General features: G+C 54.0%; 1 protein-coding gene and 1 long non-coding RNA gene across 2 annotated transcripts in view; one reads left to right on the top strand and one right to left on the bottom strand.

The window, feature by feature from the left end:
* Positions 1-16,757, top strand: part of ADAM12 (ADAM metallopeptidase domain 12) — a gene marked incomplete at its 5' end in the record, with an annotated part of 278,477 nt that overhangs the window by 210,638 nt on the left and 51,082 nt on the right. Inside the window, 2 exon segments of the mRNA XM_037159124.2 lie at positions 904-988; positions 4,353-4,501. Of these exon segments, the coding sequence (XP_037015019.2) occupies positions 904-988; positions 4,353-4,501 (234 nt within the window).
* On the bottom strand, positions 7,887-9,915 carry LOC119059545 (uncharacterized). Its single transcript, XR_005084427.2, has 4 exons — positions 9,695-9,915; positions 8,441-9,091; positions 8,173-8,301; positions 7,887-8,009 (listed from the first exon to the last, which is right to left on the bottom strand). It is a non-coding gene; the product is annotated as an uncharacterized LOC119059545 (long non-coding RNA).

Raw genomic sequence — 16,757 nt, 5'->3', positions numbered from 1 at the left:
ATGGCCAAGATAACGCGGCTGAGTCACCTGTTTCCCTGAACAGAGATTCAGCCAAAACAAACAACGCCTGCTCTTCAATGCGTGAGGTTGGAACTAAAATGAATTTGAATTAGCCAGGCCTTACTGTCATCAGACTCACTGATCAAGAGCACCTAGGAAGGAAGCTGCGCCTAAGCCATAGGTCCCCTTCCAGAAGCTTCCACCAGGGTACTGAGGCTTCCCCAGTGCTCACTTCTCCACTGACTCCAGAGGATCCCTCAGTTTTCCACCCATTTCAGTTTCACAAGCTCCGTCAGCAGGATGTTGTGGAAGAGCTTGGGTGTCTGACTTAACCATCACGTCACCCGGGACAGCAATGTCCCCGTCGCAGAACGACTAGTAAGCCCTTCCTGCGCTCCGCTCAACTAAGCGGATCCTCCGGGGCCCTCGTCCACCCTCCCACCGGCAGAGGCACCGCTCCCTCGCCCCTTAGCAACCAGGCAGAACACAAGGCACACATGCAAGAACCGAGACTGGCTGTTGGGGCTGAACACAACAGTCCGGAAAGTGCTCGATTTTCATGTTCGAGGTCCGGGTCTGGAACACAAAAGTCGGAAAGTGCTGTGGGGAGGAGGAGAACCGCCCATCCACGTGTCCTCCCGCAGCCTCGGGCTCGGCCTAGGCTTTCACGTGTCCTGAGGGCACGCCCGTCATCCCGGGACTGCGTGTGTCTCTGCTTCTGTGCCTCCTGCTTGTTAGTCTAGTCATGTGTGTCCCCAACCCATGACCCAGGTACACGCCCTGCTCACAGTGCTCTTAGCGCGATATATTTTTTCTCATTAAAGGTTCAAAACCAAAAGATATATATTAGAAAATGTCTTCATTCTGTATTACTTTTAAAAAGTCCTTTCTTTTTCTTCCTAGTGGGGTGTATTTCCAGGGGACCATCATCGGCATGGCGCCCATCATGAGCATGTGCACCGCGGAGCAGTCCGGGGGCGTGGTCATGGTAAGTAGGGGGTGTGGTCATGGTAAATCGGTGCCAGCGCAGCCTGCACTGGGTCCTGCTTCCCCTGGAGGCGGTCCCAGCAAATCCCTCCTCCCACTGGGCTTTGTGAAATCAGGTTCTTTTCATTAACGCCTTTTAGATTTCATTCTACCCTCCTTGTGGCTCCGTTCGTGACCGTACATAACCCCCAATATTTGAGGGACTGCTCAGAAAACACATCGATTTGCACACAGGAAAGGTGAGCGTGCAAAAGTAGCCCAGTGCAAACCCGTCTTCCCCATTTATGGAGAAGTTTCAGCTGGGATTTTGGTCAAAGCCTGCCAGTCCAGGAATCCCCTCCCGGCGCCGGGAGGAGCCAGGGTCCCGGGGTTGCCCTCACCGCTCCGCTTCTTGGACGGCCTGCGGTCTCACCAAACAGAACGGTTCGAATGGTTTTCTAAGGCTTCTGCCTCCAGGCCCAACAGCCAGAGAAGTCTGAGGTTTTTAACTATTTACCACTGCGAATGCCTGACATACCTTCTAGCCAGTGTCCAATTCGTCTGTACGAAACCTTATTCTTGGAAGGCAGCGGCCCGGGTTTATTGCCATACAAAGATCCTTTTGTCGGGTACGGGCTCTATATGTTTGTAAAAGGAAATAAAAATGGGAGGAATACTTGGGACTCGTTTCTTACGAATTTCAGAGGGAGGCAGCTTTGATGGGTGCCCAGCAAAGGACTCCTGCTCGGGTCCTTCCCATAATTGAGGGGAAGTTCACCCCGGGCCAGTGCCGCCCCTGCTCTGAAAGTGGAATGTCCCCTTTGCACCCGCCCTCAGATGGGGCAGTGTCCTCAGGGACCGCTCCACCACCTCCACGAAACGAGCAGAACCTGGCCCTTCCGAGAAACCCTGAATTCCTCTGCATTTTTCAAACAGAACATTTGTGAATATTCCATTGTATTAAAGGGCGGAAGGAGGCACGTTCTGCTGACTCTGATTTTCTCTCCACATACCACCCACCCACCCCCATCCTCTTAGTGACCGGACACAGCGAGCTCTTCCTCTCTCGGGGCATTCCCGGGGGTCCTATGAGCACGCGCCCACGGACGGGCTGGGGAGGCCGCGCACAGGGGTCGCGCCCACTCCTTGATTTCTGGCTTGAATGGGCTGTGCTCCAGTTTTTCTTGAACCCGGAAGCCCTGTATGAGCCGTGCACCATGGCAGTCACTGGAAAGTTTGGTTTTTCTTGGTGCCAGGTCAATTTCAAGTCAGATCCCAACTGTATTTTCACAGAGCAGCCTGTAAAGTTTTAAGAGGGAATAATTTTCTGTCTCGTGGCTCCACAGTCGGTCGCTCACTGACTTTGCCTCTTCAAACTGGTGTAAACGTTTTTTAGAGCCGAAGCCGAAGTCCTCATAAGCATGGCTGGTTCGGCCACTGTGCGGTGCTTCAGCGTTTTTATAACCAATCCGACCGTACCACGTGTCTTCCCGGAGTTCAGTCCCTCATTCTGTTTCCACACGAGCATTTTGTCAAGATGCCTTCTGTAGAAGCACACAGGGATGCCCAACTTAAAAAAAAAAAAAAAAGGATGTACATAAATGTGGGAAATATAAGCAAATATGCACACTGCAGTAAGTGTCCTCAAGGCCAAAGTCAATCTACAGGAAGTGCGTTTGACCGACTGGGCAGCAGTTCAGGTCGACCCCAGACACCCTCCTTGTTTGCTCCACATACCCAAGAGAAGTATCAAGTGGGAAAAAGAGGATGCGGCCCCTTAACTTCTATCACATTCACGAGATGAACAAGATCCACAACTTGACCGGACCTAAAACCCCTAGACTCTCTTTTCCTAGTGCCTCTGAACTTAAATTCCCAGGGGTCGCACACGGCCACACCTCATTCAGAAACTTACAACTGTGCAGGGAAGGATGTCGGGGAGCAGGGGAGCAGGGATGCTCATCCAGTTCAAAAGGTGCCTTCTGACTCCGTCTCTCGATTTTCCCAGCATGCAGCCGTGCCTCTGGAGCACACTGAGCTAAAACAGTCTTGGTTTGGGGGTAATACTATCAATAAAGAGGTCACTTTTTTCCCTTATTACAAATGTAAACTGTTTATCAGGGTCTCTTAAGAGACCTTCTGCTTATAATCACCTATGCGTGGAAGAATGTAAAACAATTTGGCAATTAAAAGCAAAACCAAGATATTTGGTGATGCAAAAGAATCAGCTGCAGAGTCATTTTTTAAGGATGAAGTCCTTGAATTCCGGGCCAAAGCACGCTAACTCCAGCCCTTCGCATTCGGAGCATTGGCTACATTCTCCTGCCGGCGTGTGTTATTCTTGAGAACTGATTTCCTGAGACGTATCTGTGAAGCTTCCTACAACAGGAAACTGTACAATCCCAACAGAGCCGTGTTTTAGGCATTCCGTCCACCCTAGGAACCACTTGCTTCCTTGACAGGCTGTCCTGTTCTTAGACTGGGAGCTGGTGACAGAGGCGGTGGCAGCTGGAACGGCTGACTCACCTGCAGGATTGGGCACGAACGCACCTTTCTCCAGAGGCCTCACAAAAACTCTCCTTTTTGGGATAATGCTTTCTCGAAAACCCGGGGCAGCGCAAAGCATTCAAACAGAGTGCCCTCGGTGCTCCTCGATATGCGGGCCTTCCCAGAAACACATTCATGGGCACAGTGGCCAGAGATCTCATCCCCTGACTAGTCTCTGTTTGTTCAAGTCAAGTAACAATATAGCAATACTCTTAGCTAATTTTAAACATCTAGTTAGCCAAGCCACCCATGCACTCCCTGAGTTACAGTGGCCAAGCACAGCTTAGTGACTAGGGAAACTGTCTCCCATAATCAAGCAGAAGGTTGAGGGAACCCCAGCAACTGAGGTCAGAGAGGCAGGACGCTGCTCCGCCCGCTCCCAAAGCCCACCTGGCGAAACGAGGGGACCAAATGGCTCCAGCCTCAGCTCAGTGAGCCTTTAAACGGATTCCTCAGCCAGGTCAGTGTTTACTGTCAGCTACTGAGTTTTCCAGGTGTCCTTCTCCCGAGCAGACAGGAGGGGGCGTGCTCAGCAACAGTGTTCAGGTGTTGTTTAGGGTGTCACAGGTGTGTTTCCCAGCACCAGTTTTCCGTCAGCAATGTCCCAGTCAGTGACAAAATGACGCTGTTATTGCCCGTGGAGGAATGAGATCTTCCTCTGAGGTAGGACCACGTTTCGCTTTGGTCAGCAGCAGCAGTTTCCCGGGACAATGCAGGTTTCCAGGGGAACAAACGCAGTCAAACTGGAGGAAAAGTACAAGTCGGGACGGATGGGGCCTGGTAAACAAGGCCGAGGAGATGTGTGAACTACACATCTGCGCTCTCGTGTTTTCTTGCAGGACCACTCGGACAGCCCCCTTGGCGCGGCCGTGACCCTGGCACACGAGCTGGGCCACAATTTCGGGATGAACCACGACACCCCGGAGAGAGGCTGCGGCTGCAGAACGGCTGTCGACAAAGGAGGCTGCATCATGAACCCTTCCACTGGGCAAGTACTCCCGCCTCCCGCTGCTTCCAGAGTCGGGCGCCACTTGGAGTGCGTGTTGGGAAATAGCTGGGCCAGACACTCCCTGGTCTTCCAGCCAGGACACCCGTGGAAGTTTCTAGAAAGAAATTTCTCCCCGAGTAGCAAGAGTGGACCGTGCCTCTCAGAGAGTCTTAGGCAACCAGGTGGCAGTGCTGTGCGTCAAGGACTGACCTCCCCCCGAGCACTGGTGGCATGCGTGCCACTGTCCTCACCCAGAAACCACAGACCACCCTGCAGCCCTGGCACATGTATGATTTGAGCTCACAGCCCTGGTGCTGTGGCCACCAGAGGGCCTGGTACCTTCAGTGGCAGGGTGGGTGAGGTCACACAGGTCCGCGTCCCTCGGGGGTGCTGGGTGAGAGGGGCTTCCTCCCTCGGGGCTGGCCCTGTGGTGGATTTGAAGGGTGCTGGCAGCTTGGGGACTTGCGTTCTCACCTCTGATGCCACGTCACCACAGCAGGTCTTAGAGGGTTCAGAGCCGTGACTTCTGTTTCAGCAGACACTGCTGTTACCCCTCACTCCACGCCCTTCTGGAACTCTAGACTGGGTTCACCCAGAACCAAAGGAAGGCAGTTTATTATCGGGGCATTCAGGGGAGGTGGAGACAGATCAGCTCGGAGCGACTACAGATTCTGATGTCTCGGTGCACCCTAAGGGCCCGTCCCAGCCTAGAAGGTCACGCTCACATGGGATCTTCATTAGCAAGGGAAACACGCCCTCCCTCAGTGCCTCCATCTTTTTTACCCCTCTCGACCCTCCTGATGCGTATCTTCAAGGCACGCCCAAGGCCGAGGCTGCTCTCCAGTTCACTTTGCAGACAGGTAGCCCAGAGATGGGCCTCTGCCGAGACTTGCTAGCACAGGGCAGTCGTACCAAGAGGGGGACACCTGCTAAAGGGGTGCCGAGGTCCCAGGAGAGAGGTGCATTGTTGCGGAATGTGGTCCGGCTTTTGTAAGCAGTTAGCCCTGGAAGCCGGCCGTCCAGTGGCTGCCGGGTGCCGCTGCGCCCCCAACACAAAGAGCGGCAGACCGGCACGCTCACGTCACTTTGTGTGAGCTGCTTGCGGTGAGGTGTCTTCTTCCAGCAGCCGCCGTGAGCACGGAGCCTTCGGGGAGCAGTCCCTCTAGCTCATGGCTCTGCCTCCTGCACGGGTCAAGGCCATCACCAAGGCCTGCTAGAGGAACTTGCTCTCTGTGTCTGTGATGACAGAGGCCAAGAACCGGAGCCCAAGTGAGTGTCTCAGGCCAATGTCAAGAGGAAGTGAAGTACTGTGGACTCTGGACACCAACAAGTGGAGCCCTCAAAGGGCGGCCGGTCACTGAGACATAGTGTGCCCCTTGTCACGTAAAGCATCAGGTGGGGCAGAGACACTCAGGAGTGGGGCAGAGAATTCCTTCGTAGGGTGTGGGGTTGGCTGGGGGCCTCTGGGGGCTTCTGTTCCCAGCGCCCCATCAGCCCGGATGGAGCCCCGCCTTGCAGGCCAGCCAGCCCGCTCTGTGACTCTGACAGGCGGCCGAGTTGTCTCACACTTTCTCATCCCTGATGGACTCGAAGTGGCCACAGAACACCCACTCTGGGTTTGATTCCCTGATCATCCAATGAGCACACACACATCAGACGCCAGGGCCCTCTGAACAAGGTGGACTGCAACTGCACAGGCCCAGGTGGGCAGAGATTGTTTTCAATAAACAGCAGTCAGCCCTTCGTACCCCTGGGTTCTGCATCCGCAGATCCAACCGACAGCAACCGAAACCATGTTTTCCATCGAGGCTGGGGACTGCGGATGCAGAGGGCTCACTGTGTGCCTCATTCTACATATTCAACAGGAGGGACTTGAGCATCCACAGAACATGGGACCCACAGGGAGGGGCTGGGTGTCCTGGAACCAGGATACAAGGGACCCGAGGGACCACTGAAGTACCTGGGGAGTCCGAGTCGTACCCATGTTTTCAACCTCTCAGAGGATGGGGAGGGCGTCAGCTCCGCAACCCCCACGTCATTCAAGGGTCAACTGTATGTGCTGCCCAAGTGGTTCCCAGTGACCAGAAAGGCTATACTGTTAACCAATATTGTTAATGGTTTTGAGCTCTTGATGCAAGAGACAAATGGAAGAAAGGAAAATCTGGACCGGAAATACTAGGCTGGGATCCAAGAGACCTGGTAGCCCCAGTTCTGACACCAATCATTTTTGGTAATACAGGCAGAGGTAGTCCTTTGGCTTTTCAGTTCCCATCAGTGAAGTGAGGCGGTCTGTCCTTCCTTCTGTCCTTCCTTTTTTCCTTCCTTCTTCCCTCCCTCCCCCACCCATCCGTCCATTCATTATTCTATCCATCCATCCGTCGCCCATCCTTCTGCCAATTGGCTCACAAGTATTTGGCCCCGAGGTTCATTGTTGTGGGGCGCACACAGATGAAGGGAGCCCTGCAGCTCTATGAACTGCGTGATTCTGGAGGCACCACAGTCAGCAGGCCCTCCGCCTGGTCCTCTCTGACCGATGTATCAAGCCCTTCAACCCGGAGGGTCTTCTTGCCGGTGTTTATGGACATGAGCCAGCTCCCTCGGAGATGCCTGGCTGCCGTTGGTAGAATGGTATTGTTCAGAGCTCAGCAAATCACTTAAAAGGCTTTTCCCCCCTTACCAGGGGTTTGCTAATAGCCCTTACTTGATTTATACCTTATTAGCAATTTCGAAGTTTTCTCTTTTGCTGAGCTTGTGCCTTTCTGTAAATCTTTTCTCTTTGGTTCTCATTTATGATCCCGCATTCCTGTCCAGAGAGTGGTGTTTTTAATTTTCTCAGATGGAAAGAAACTTCCTAAGCAAGTGGGTGAATGAATCACTAAGGCCCAGAGGGTGGGGGAGGTCACGGCGCGCAGGCAACCCCCGGTCATCCATCACCCACTGTCGACGTTCTGGGCGGCTTCTCCTCTCCAGGGTTATCTCCCTGTGGTTGTTCTCTTACCTCACAGGGTCCCCCGAGAGTGGGAGAGTGGGTTACATGAGATCATGTGTCTTGGTAAACTGTAAATCACCCCACAAGTAGGTGGTGGGGTTCGGGCTGTTGTTTAGTGCAGAGGGAACCATCGACAACTGAAAGGCCTCTTTCCAAAGTCCAGCTCGTTTCTGTGAGGCACTCGAGGGCCGCAGCAGGGCCATTCGGCAGTGCGCCCACGAGTTCCGAACAGCAGCTTCCTCGTGACCACCCCCACTACTGACCCAGGCGTGCGAGGTGAACATTAAAGACAGGATCTCAGTGTTCACCCCAAAGGCGACTCACAAAGAGTCGAGTCGGCGACTGGCATTCAAATCTCCCAGGCTCACGAAGCACCAAGTACTACAGACAGTTCACAGATGACCGCCTCGAGGGGAGGCCCGTCCTGACGTACCTTGTTTATTCCTTATGAAGACGTCCCAGAATCCGAACTCTGGACATTTTAACCAGCGCCATCACTGACAAATTGGACCCACGGGCCTGAAAATAGAAGGAGCACATGGAGGCCTTCTGAACACACGGGTCATAACTTACAGTGCATGTTACCACCGTGGCGAAGGGAGTGTCCTGACCAGTGGTGTCATTAATTACACACGTCTTCGAGTGTGTGCGAGAGTGTGTGTTTTATGTCTCTGGTGCTTACCAGTCAGACTCGCCTTGGAAATCACGGTTCGGCCCCGGCGGTATCTAGGAATTCGTGTGGGAGTTTCAACTCAATCAAGCCCGTCCCTTCCTGAGCTTCTTGGAGCTTTTGGTCTCCAGGGGGTGAGAGCTAAGAATGCCACGTTAGGGAGTGAGAAAATTGTGAAAGTAATCTGAACGCTTTTGGAAAAGAATATTTAGCATAATAGAAAATATCACTTCCTAGAGTGGGAGAAAAAGCAGTATGAACATTCAGAAATGACACTCACAGCGTCTCTATTTTTGGCAACAAGATTTCTGTTAAAAGGAGCCTGGAGTCATAGAGGCAGCTGCGGCAGGAGCTGCTGAACCTGGAGGGCACTCGGTCCTGCCACTTGGTAGGCACTGCGGTAAGGCCTGGGGTCCCGACCATGAACGGGACAGCCCCGGCCCGTGCCCTCAGAGAACTTGCGCTCTAGGGGGAAGAGAGAACGGCCAACCAGGGAGTGCTGAGAAGGCAGGAGATAGTGAGGATGAACAGGAGACAGGCACAGCAGCTGGGGGACCCAACCGGAACTGGGGGCTGGGGACGGGAGGCTTCTGTGTGGACGGGACATCCAAGCAAAGCCCGAAAAGAGAGGGATGGCAGCCTGCAGAGGTCAGAGGTCTCGGGCAGGGGGAGGGGATGCTGAGCCAGGGTTTGGAAGCTGGATCAGAATGTGAAGGGGCTGGTGCTGCTGCGCAGACTGGGGGAGCCTCCACGGGCAGAGCCCCGTCTGCACAGTGGGAACAGGCCTTCCTCTCGGGTCAGTTAGAAGTCACCAGGGTGGTGGGGGGCTTAGGTGGGGCTGGGGGGTGACCTCATTTCTCTTTTCGTATTCTTTTCATTGTTAAGAGGATCATGTAGCTTCTGAGACATTGTTGCCAAATTAAGGAGCTTCCTGTAAAAAAAAGAAAGAAAAAGGCGATAGTCTGTAAACACTAGCTGCACATCAGTGTAGTGAATGGGTTGGAATCGCGACCAGTCTGTACTCCAGACTGCCCCCCGCTCAGCTCTGCAGTCTGGAGACATGGCGTGGGTTGTGGAAGATTCTTTTCCATCCGGATTGCTCTCTGCTTTCCCTACAGCCAGTGTCCTCTAAGGGCTCCACTTCGGAGGGCCACTGCAGGGCACCGTCACCCTGTGTGTGTCTGAAAGGGCTCACGGCGCCAGTGCACATGCAGAGGCCAAGGGGGGTGGGAGGGGCTGTTTGGGTTTGTCTAGGCCAGACCAGCAAGGGGCTCCTGGGGAAGGGCCATGCTCCCAGCTCCCAGCAGGAGTGACGGCAGCATGTCAAGTGCCCAGAGTAATGGGGGCTGAGAAAATAAGCACGGGAGGGTCACCCCAGGCTCCCAGGGGTGGCAGTCACTCGCATTCAGCTACAGTTGGACAGTTGGGAATACCATGTGCAACTAGATCAGATACCCAGGTGGAAGGAGAAACAAGGCCCTTCTTCTTCCTCCGGAGTTTGTATAATTGGCTCCCTTGAGTTCTTCTAACTTACCTACTCGCTACCCAGCTGTCTGGACGTGGAGCACCTCTGCGTGGCCTCCGCCTGAGTTCAGCCTTCTCTAATGAAAACCCAGACGAAGTGGGCCCAGCCTCCAGCTTGGGACCAGCCCACTGCAGGAAAGAGGGTTAGGGGGCCGGTCACTGACTGCGGCGTGCAGGGCCCGGGGAGCGGGCGGGGGCGCAGGCACGGAAGGCGGGAGCCTTGACACCTGGGAACTCGTACTGTGGTGGGGATGATGGGCAAGTGAGCTGCGGCTCACAGACCAGAAGCTCAGGGCTCTGGTGGGACGAGTTAGGGCGCGTTGGGGTCGCTACTCTGACCCATTTACACAACCCGGGCCTCATCGCCCCTCCCCTCTGAGTGTTTCAGGGTGTGCCTTTAAAAGATAAGGAGAAATTCTTAACCGTCACCACCACCATGGCATTTTACACCTTTTAAAAATCGACCCATAACTCACTATGAACAGGAGCAAAGGTCGCAAAGGGGCGGCGGGCCAGGGAGATGTTCTGGAATAAAGTCCTGTCTGCACCGCTCCCTGAAGGCGTGAGTAGGGTCAGGTGAGTCTCCACAGAGTTCCTACCTCACAAATGGGGAGACTGAGTTTCTTTCTGGGGAGGCCTCCGTCTGAAAAAGTGTTTTAAAGGACTAAAGCGAACAGCACTTTTCGATGAAAAATTCCCTAGAGCTTCGGACGTGGTGGGAAGTGACAGACGTGTGATGCATCTGGAAGGTCTACATCCTGTTTGTAGATCTTTCTTCCCTGAAAATCAGTGTAGGACGCGCTTAATTAAAACTCACCCCCTTTTGAACTTTAGGGGGCTGAGGCCATGAAAAACGTTTACCAGGAAGGCACTTGGTGAGAACGGGATTGGAGGAAATTATTTCCCTGTATCAGCTCTTCATTTGGTTATTTTTTCCTCAATGAAAAGTTTAAGACAGTCTTTACTTCCTTCTTCAAAGTGTAGGAAGAAAAATGGAAATCTTTATCCAAGGACGGGGAAGAAAGGGGAGGAGGGAACACAAAATGAGGAGTCCAGGAAGATTAACACAGAAGGTCAGGGTCAGTTTCATTACGCTGCCGGGGCTGCCGGGGCGACTTAGTTGGCTGCAGCCCAAAGTTATCACAAAGGAGACACGGCCTGGCAGGACCGGGTTGGGACCACAGTTCAAAAGGACACGTGGATACAAGGCACGTTTTTGTTTCCGCTCCGCATGATTAGACATTGCTCACTGGACAATAAAGGCGTTTGTCCGTGACTGTGGCAGAGCTGGGATACTAGGACATCACCACCCAGGGGCATGATAGAACCGTCTGCCCCTCCTAAGCTGGACACACAACATAGGTCAAGCTAGGGACACCAGCCTGCATGGCCACCATTCCTTGAATATCCAGCCCAGGGGAAGTGAACACAGGCAAACTTGACTTTGACCCTAGAGAACTGCATTCAGGATGTCTTACTTCATCAGTAAACTGTGTGAGCTGGGCAGGATTATAACCCATCTAAAAGACAAGGGAGTTGGAGCTCAGAAAGTTAAAAGAATTGCCTACACTTCCAACACTACCCACACAGAAGCCCCCAGACATAGGCCAAGTTGCCAGGAGCCAGCCCCCTGCCTTTCCATCTCTCTGTTCCTTATCTCAAATAAAGAGCCGAGGTAGCTCTAACCCTCAGGGGGAGGAGAAAGGCATCTATCCCAGGGGGCTGGTCAGAAAAAACTGTGCTAAGCTTCCAACCCTAGGCTTTATGGGGGCCAAGTGTCACCAGGCTCCTTGCACCTGGTCTCCGTGCACCTGGTCTCCATGCAGCTTGGCTCCGTGCAGCTGGGATTTATACATCTGGGTTCTGTGCAGCTGGGCTCCATGCAGCCGGGCTCCGTGCACCTGGTCTCTGTGCAGCTGGGTTCTGTGCAGCTGGGCTCCATGCAGCCGGGCTCCGTGCACCTGGTCTCTGTGCAGCTGGGTTCTGTGCAGCTGGGCTCCGTGCAGCTGGACTAAGCATAAGCCTAGGCAGCTGTGGAGTCAGGCCTCCTCTTGTGTTTGCCACATGGAAGTGGCCACAAGTGTGTTGCCATGTTTGGGCTTCCTGTGGAGACTGAAGCCTCAGCACAGAGCAGTGTCCCTGTGCGGCTTCTGGGAGGCAGAAACAGTGCCCCATTTTTAAGCCGTTTAGTTCTGCAAACCTCAGCTTATGTTACAACAGCAGAGAATTGCTTCCTGTCGTTGCTCATTAATCCCTCGTTTTATTTGTGGCAGAACATGTGTGAAAACAGTTCAGCTGACGTTCTGTCAGTCCCCCCCCCCCCCGCCCCGCACACATGCTCACGGCTTCCTCTGCTCCCTAGGACAGGTGGCGCGGAAGCTGCAGGGTGGGGTCAAGGGCAAACGATGGGCCTCTCTGCAGCCAACGGTATCTAGAAGGACCCACTTTAACCCCCACTAGGTCAGGAGTTTTGTCTGTTTTGTTCATTGCTGAGTCCCCAGAACCTAGAAGAGGGCCTCGTAGTAGTACAGTTAAAAAATACTTCTTTACTGAAAGGATGAAAGGGTGGATGGATAGATGGAAGGGAGGGTGGGTGGATGGAGGGTGGAGGGATGGATCATGGGTGGGTGGATGGGTGGATGACTGAGTGGGTGGAGAGCAGATGGTCAGGTGACAGTGGCGGATAAATGGGCGGAGGGCGCTTCCAGTACAATCAGATGGGAGAGGAGCATGGCCATCCCTCCCCCTTTTGTTAATGACGGAAGCTCCGGGGAAAAGACTCTGGTCCACTCTCTCACACTAACTTTGGCATCTGCTACAACATTGCCATTTTCATGTCCTGTATATCCCACATCCGCCTGTAGGGGGCTTCCAATAGCTCACGAGAATACATACAACACAATAAACAGAAAGGCAAAACTAAAGTAGAAATGAATGAGGGCTGAGAAACCCCAGGTAAGTGGGTAGCCTCGTCCATTATGGCTTCTTCTGTCTTAATGCTCACGGAGGTCAGGACGACAGGAGCGCTTTGCTTTCGGAAGGCAGGGCCCTTCCAGGAGGGGCTCCTCCTGCAGCCCTTGCTCAGCTAAAGGAGGAGGAGAGGATCCAAAATAGAAAAACTAGACGTAGCTGCACGAACCAGACCCGGGGAGTGCTCCGGGTTACAAAGAACGTCCTCCTCTCCCTTCCCGTCTGATTGTCACAGCCCTGTGGGGGGGAGGGGGGACAGATGGCATCTCCTCCATTCTACAGGTGGGCAGACTGAGGCCCAGTCGGATCCCATCAGGATGTCAGCCCACAGCTTCTGGCTCGTGGCCTCGGGCCCGGTCCACGGCTCCTCACTGCGTGTCTGTTCCCGATCCCTGGGGGGCCCGGGGCCAGCCCTGCTGGACTCCTGAGTCTCCCAGTGGCCATGGTGGCGAGCCCAGCGCCCAGAGCTCGGGGCACCCAGAGCAGGGCCTGTGTAGATGTCGGCCCTGGCGCGGCAGCTCAGGGGCATCTGCCTTGACCAGTTTCCCTGTCACCTTTGATTAGAAGTGTCTTCCCTGTCCCAGGCTTGCAGAAGCCATGGAAGTGGCCGGCAGGATCTGTGCAGGTCTGTTCTGGGGTGAGAGGAAAGGGCGGAGTCATCTCAGACTGTTACCTGTCCCTGACTGACCTCGGCGTCTGTTTGTGTCTGCCAGAGCCCCGCCCTGGACAAGCCCGCAGCCTTTTCTTATAATGAAGCTGAGAAGTTCCTCTCGGGTGCCCCCTCTGATGGGCTGGGTCCCCTGCCCATGAGTCCCTCGCCTTTCAGGACTGGGTTTGGGAGGAAGCAGCCACTGCAGCTCAGAGTGCAGGGCCTACTTTCCAGCAGTGCCGGAGGTCTGCACACCTCTCCGCTGGCCAGAGCTCCGTTGGTCTCCCTCTTTATTAAATGTTCTGGGAGTTACCTTTGCACTTTAATTGGCTTCCAGGAGGAGGTACAGAGGTCAAGGTTCATGTGTTAAAAACACGAATTATAATGTGTCGCAGATGGCTCTGTTTGGAGCCAGATGTTTGCTATTAACAATGGAAATGTCCTACTAAGGACCTATTTCTGATCCTTTGCTCCTGGCCTGGCACTTTCCTTTGTCACCTGCGGCCCATCTGGGGAGTCCACGGGGTCCGTGCTCGGCCCTGACCCGGCCACTTTTCATTCCTGGCGCTGCCAGAAGGAAGCGTTCTGCCCATGCCCTGACCCCGCCCTCCGTTCTGCTGCGGAAGCTGGTGTTCTTGCTCGCCAGGCAGGGGGGGCACTGGGCCCACCTCCGCCTCCCATCCCACCCTGGAGGAGTCCAGCCGAGCAGCTGCTGTCCAGGAGGGGGACTCTCTCCTGTGCTCACAGCTTGTTGGAGCCTGACGGGCTCACGACCTCTCCCGGGTGTGAGCAAGCTGGCCTGGCTTGGCCTCAGGTGTGCCAGACAGACCCCACGCCCGGGCCTTTGTTTGCTATTGCACTGAAGACAGTCAGGAAGGTGCTTGCAGGTCCCTTGGAGTCACAAGCAGGACCGAGGGACCCAAGGCTCCAGGGCTGCTGCCTTCTCCTCCACGGATGCTGGCAGCCCTCACCTGGCCACTTGTGCTGGGTCCTGCCCGAGCCTGCCCTGAGGGTGACCCCAGAAGCCGTCCCAGGGGCCTCCCGACCACCCTCATGGCAGTGCGGTTGCTTGGGAAACACACAGGCCTTCAGGTCAAAGGGCCGTTTTTAGTCCTGACTTGAACCGCACGACTGTGGCCAGGTACCTAGCCTCTCCGAGCCTTGGTTTCCTCAATGTAAAATAGGAACGATATCATCGGACTCCCAGGGATATTGGTGAGCGGGGGTGCCCACCAAGCTTGGGGCCTCAGCAGGGGCTCCCTGAAGAATAGTAAGTGTTGTTAATATTTGTAGTCATTATGCTTGAAATGCAAAGCGAGGTGAGGCCCGGAGCTCCTGAAATGGGGCGTTGCCCACGAGGCTGGTCGCCGCTGGCCCGGACGCCTCCGTGGGACCCGACAGGGCAGCCTTCACAGCTAGTGAAAGCCTGTCTGTGCAGAATGGAGTGGAGTCTTTTTCTGTTGTAATACCACGTGTGTATGTGTGAAAGTGAGGGTTCATGTTTAACAGCCTGATCATGCCTTTGGCTCCTGAGTCATTTTCCTCTCAAGTTTACTTGTACTTGTGGTTTTGCAGTTTTAACGATGGCTATGTTTGGGCTACAATTATAATAAATTCTGTCCCATATCAGAAATGTTGCCCAGCAGCTGAATGTTCGAGGCCCTGCCAGCCAGTGATTTGAAAGAGCCAAAGCAGCAACTCTAAATGAGGAAAATAAATGTGCATCATCTTCCACATAAATACCGGCAACCAGCATCTCACGATGCGTTGAAATTAACCAAAGACTCGCGTGTTTTTGTATGGAGTGCGCTGGTCCTCATCCTCAGCCATGTGAGTTGTTCGCTATAATCCCCATTCTGTAGACAGGAACACTGAGGCTTCCTGTCCACAGCTCTGGTTGTAATCGATGGTGCCCAGACTTGGTCTTCCAATTTTGGTGCTTCTCCAACTCCTCCACGCCACATGCCCAGGTCCAGAGGAATCCCCCAGGGCGGCTGCCTCTGTCCCTTCCGCTGTCAGGAGAAAATAAAACTCAATTTTAGTCTGCAGAACGAAGTCAGTGGGAAGCAGAATATTTTCCAGAACCAGCTCTTCCCTAACTGTCTAATCATTTATCAGCTGTGGAAAATGGGAGGTTTCCTTTTTTCTTTTCCTTTTGTAATGGATTTAAACAGAGAACTCCGGACAGCTTCCCATCCATCCCCGACTTCCTGCGACATCGGCTTTTCCTGCCACACAGTGGCATCTGCTCCGAGCTGTTCCCAGCAGCCGCCCACGCTGTGTCACCCTGCTTCCGCTGGTCACTTCCATTCCTTTCCTGCAGTCAGCAGATGGCCTAACGTCACCCCTGAGCTTAGAACTGGAGAGCAGGGACTCTGGGCCCCAGCACACGATCCTCAGGAGGCAGCAGAGTCACCGGAAATGCCAAGAGCAGTGACCTGCAGCCTGGTTTCTGAAAGGCAAAGAGTCGCCGTCCCCCCAGGAATCCCAGGGAGTTTTCGCAGGCAGAAAGCGCCCCAGCCTCACTGTCAAGGTCGATCAGTTGGCTTTGGGGCCGCACCCCGAGAACATAGCACTGAAGCACGCAGTGGGCTCCTACAAGAAAAGAGTTTTCTGACGTTAGTTTTGTCGAAGTAAAAGCGACCCCAGACCTACTTTCCTTGGCAGCTTCGGGGCGGCTGCGCTATCAACCTGGGACTCGGTGCGTGGTAGGAGGTGGTAGGTGGCGTCCTCTTTGGAAAAGTGAGTTTTGTGTGTGGTTTTATTTCCCCAAATCACCCAGTTGTCACATCCCCTTTTTATTTCCAACCTTGCAATGCAGCTTGGGGAATTTCCCCCAAGTGTTCTCCATAGTTAAATCTTAGAAAAAAGGGGGGACGTGTTGACACTGAGGAGGTCGCAGCTGTCAAGGGAGGTTCTCTGCCCAGGAGCCTCAAGCAGCATCTTTTTCTGGGTCCGAGGTACAATTACTTTCCAGTGTTCTTGTGCCAAGGCCAAGTGCCACTCAAAAGGGCTTCTTCTCTGAATAATTCTCCAATTTTCTCGCTCTGTACCAGTCTGTCTCTGCAATATGTTGGTTCAGTTAGTTTCTGTCCTGATGTATTGGGGGAGTTTATGAGAAGCAGTGGAAAAAAACACTCTGGGACGAGTTTGCCGAAAGCCGCGGGGGAAACCGAAGCTCGTGCTTCTTAACTACTGGCACGGTCTGCGCAGCATCTTTGGGATCGTGAGCAGCGCCAGGGCCCAACTCCACGTTCTTGTCAATACGCCCACGGATAAAGGTACGAAACACGAAAGGAACAGTTTGAGCCAACGGCAGGCCAAATGCTATATCCTGAACCTGAAGCCAAAGGAAGGAACTTGCTTCAGAACAGAAACATTGCTGTTCGCAGTCGGAAGTGTTCCCGACCCCGGGACTAGTCCATAGTGTGATGGTGAGTCTGCCTGCTGTTGC

Source organism: Artibeus jamaicensis, unplaced genomic scaffold, assembly GCF_021234435.1.
Source record: "Artibeus jamaicensis isolate MK-2021 breed Jamaican fruit bat unplaced genomic scaffold, CSHL_Jam_final contig_490, whole genome shotgun sequence".
In the NCBI taxonomy this organism is placed as follows: Eukaryota; Metazoa; Chordata; class Mammalia; order Chiroptera; family Phyllostomidae; genus Artibeus; species Artibeus jamaicensis.
This window is presented reverse-complemented; position numbering and strand designations above follow the sequence as displayed.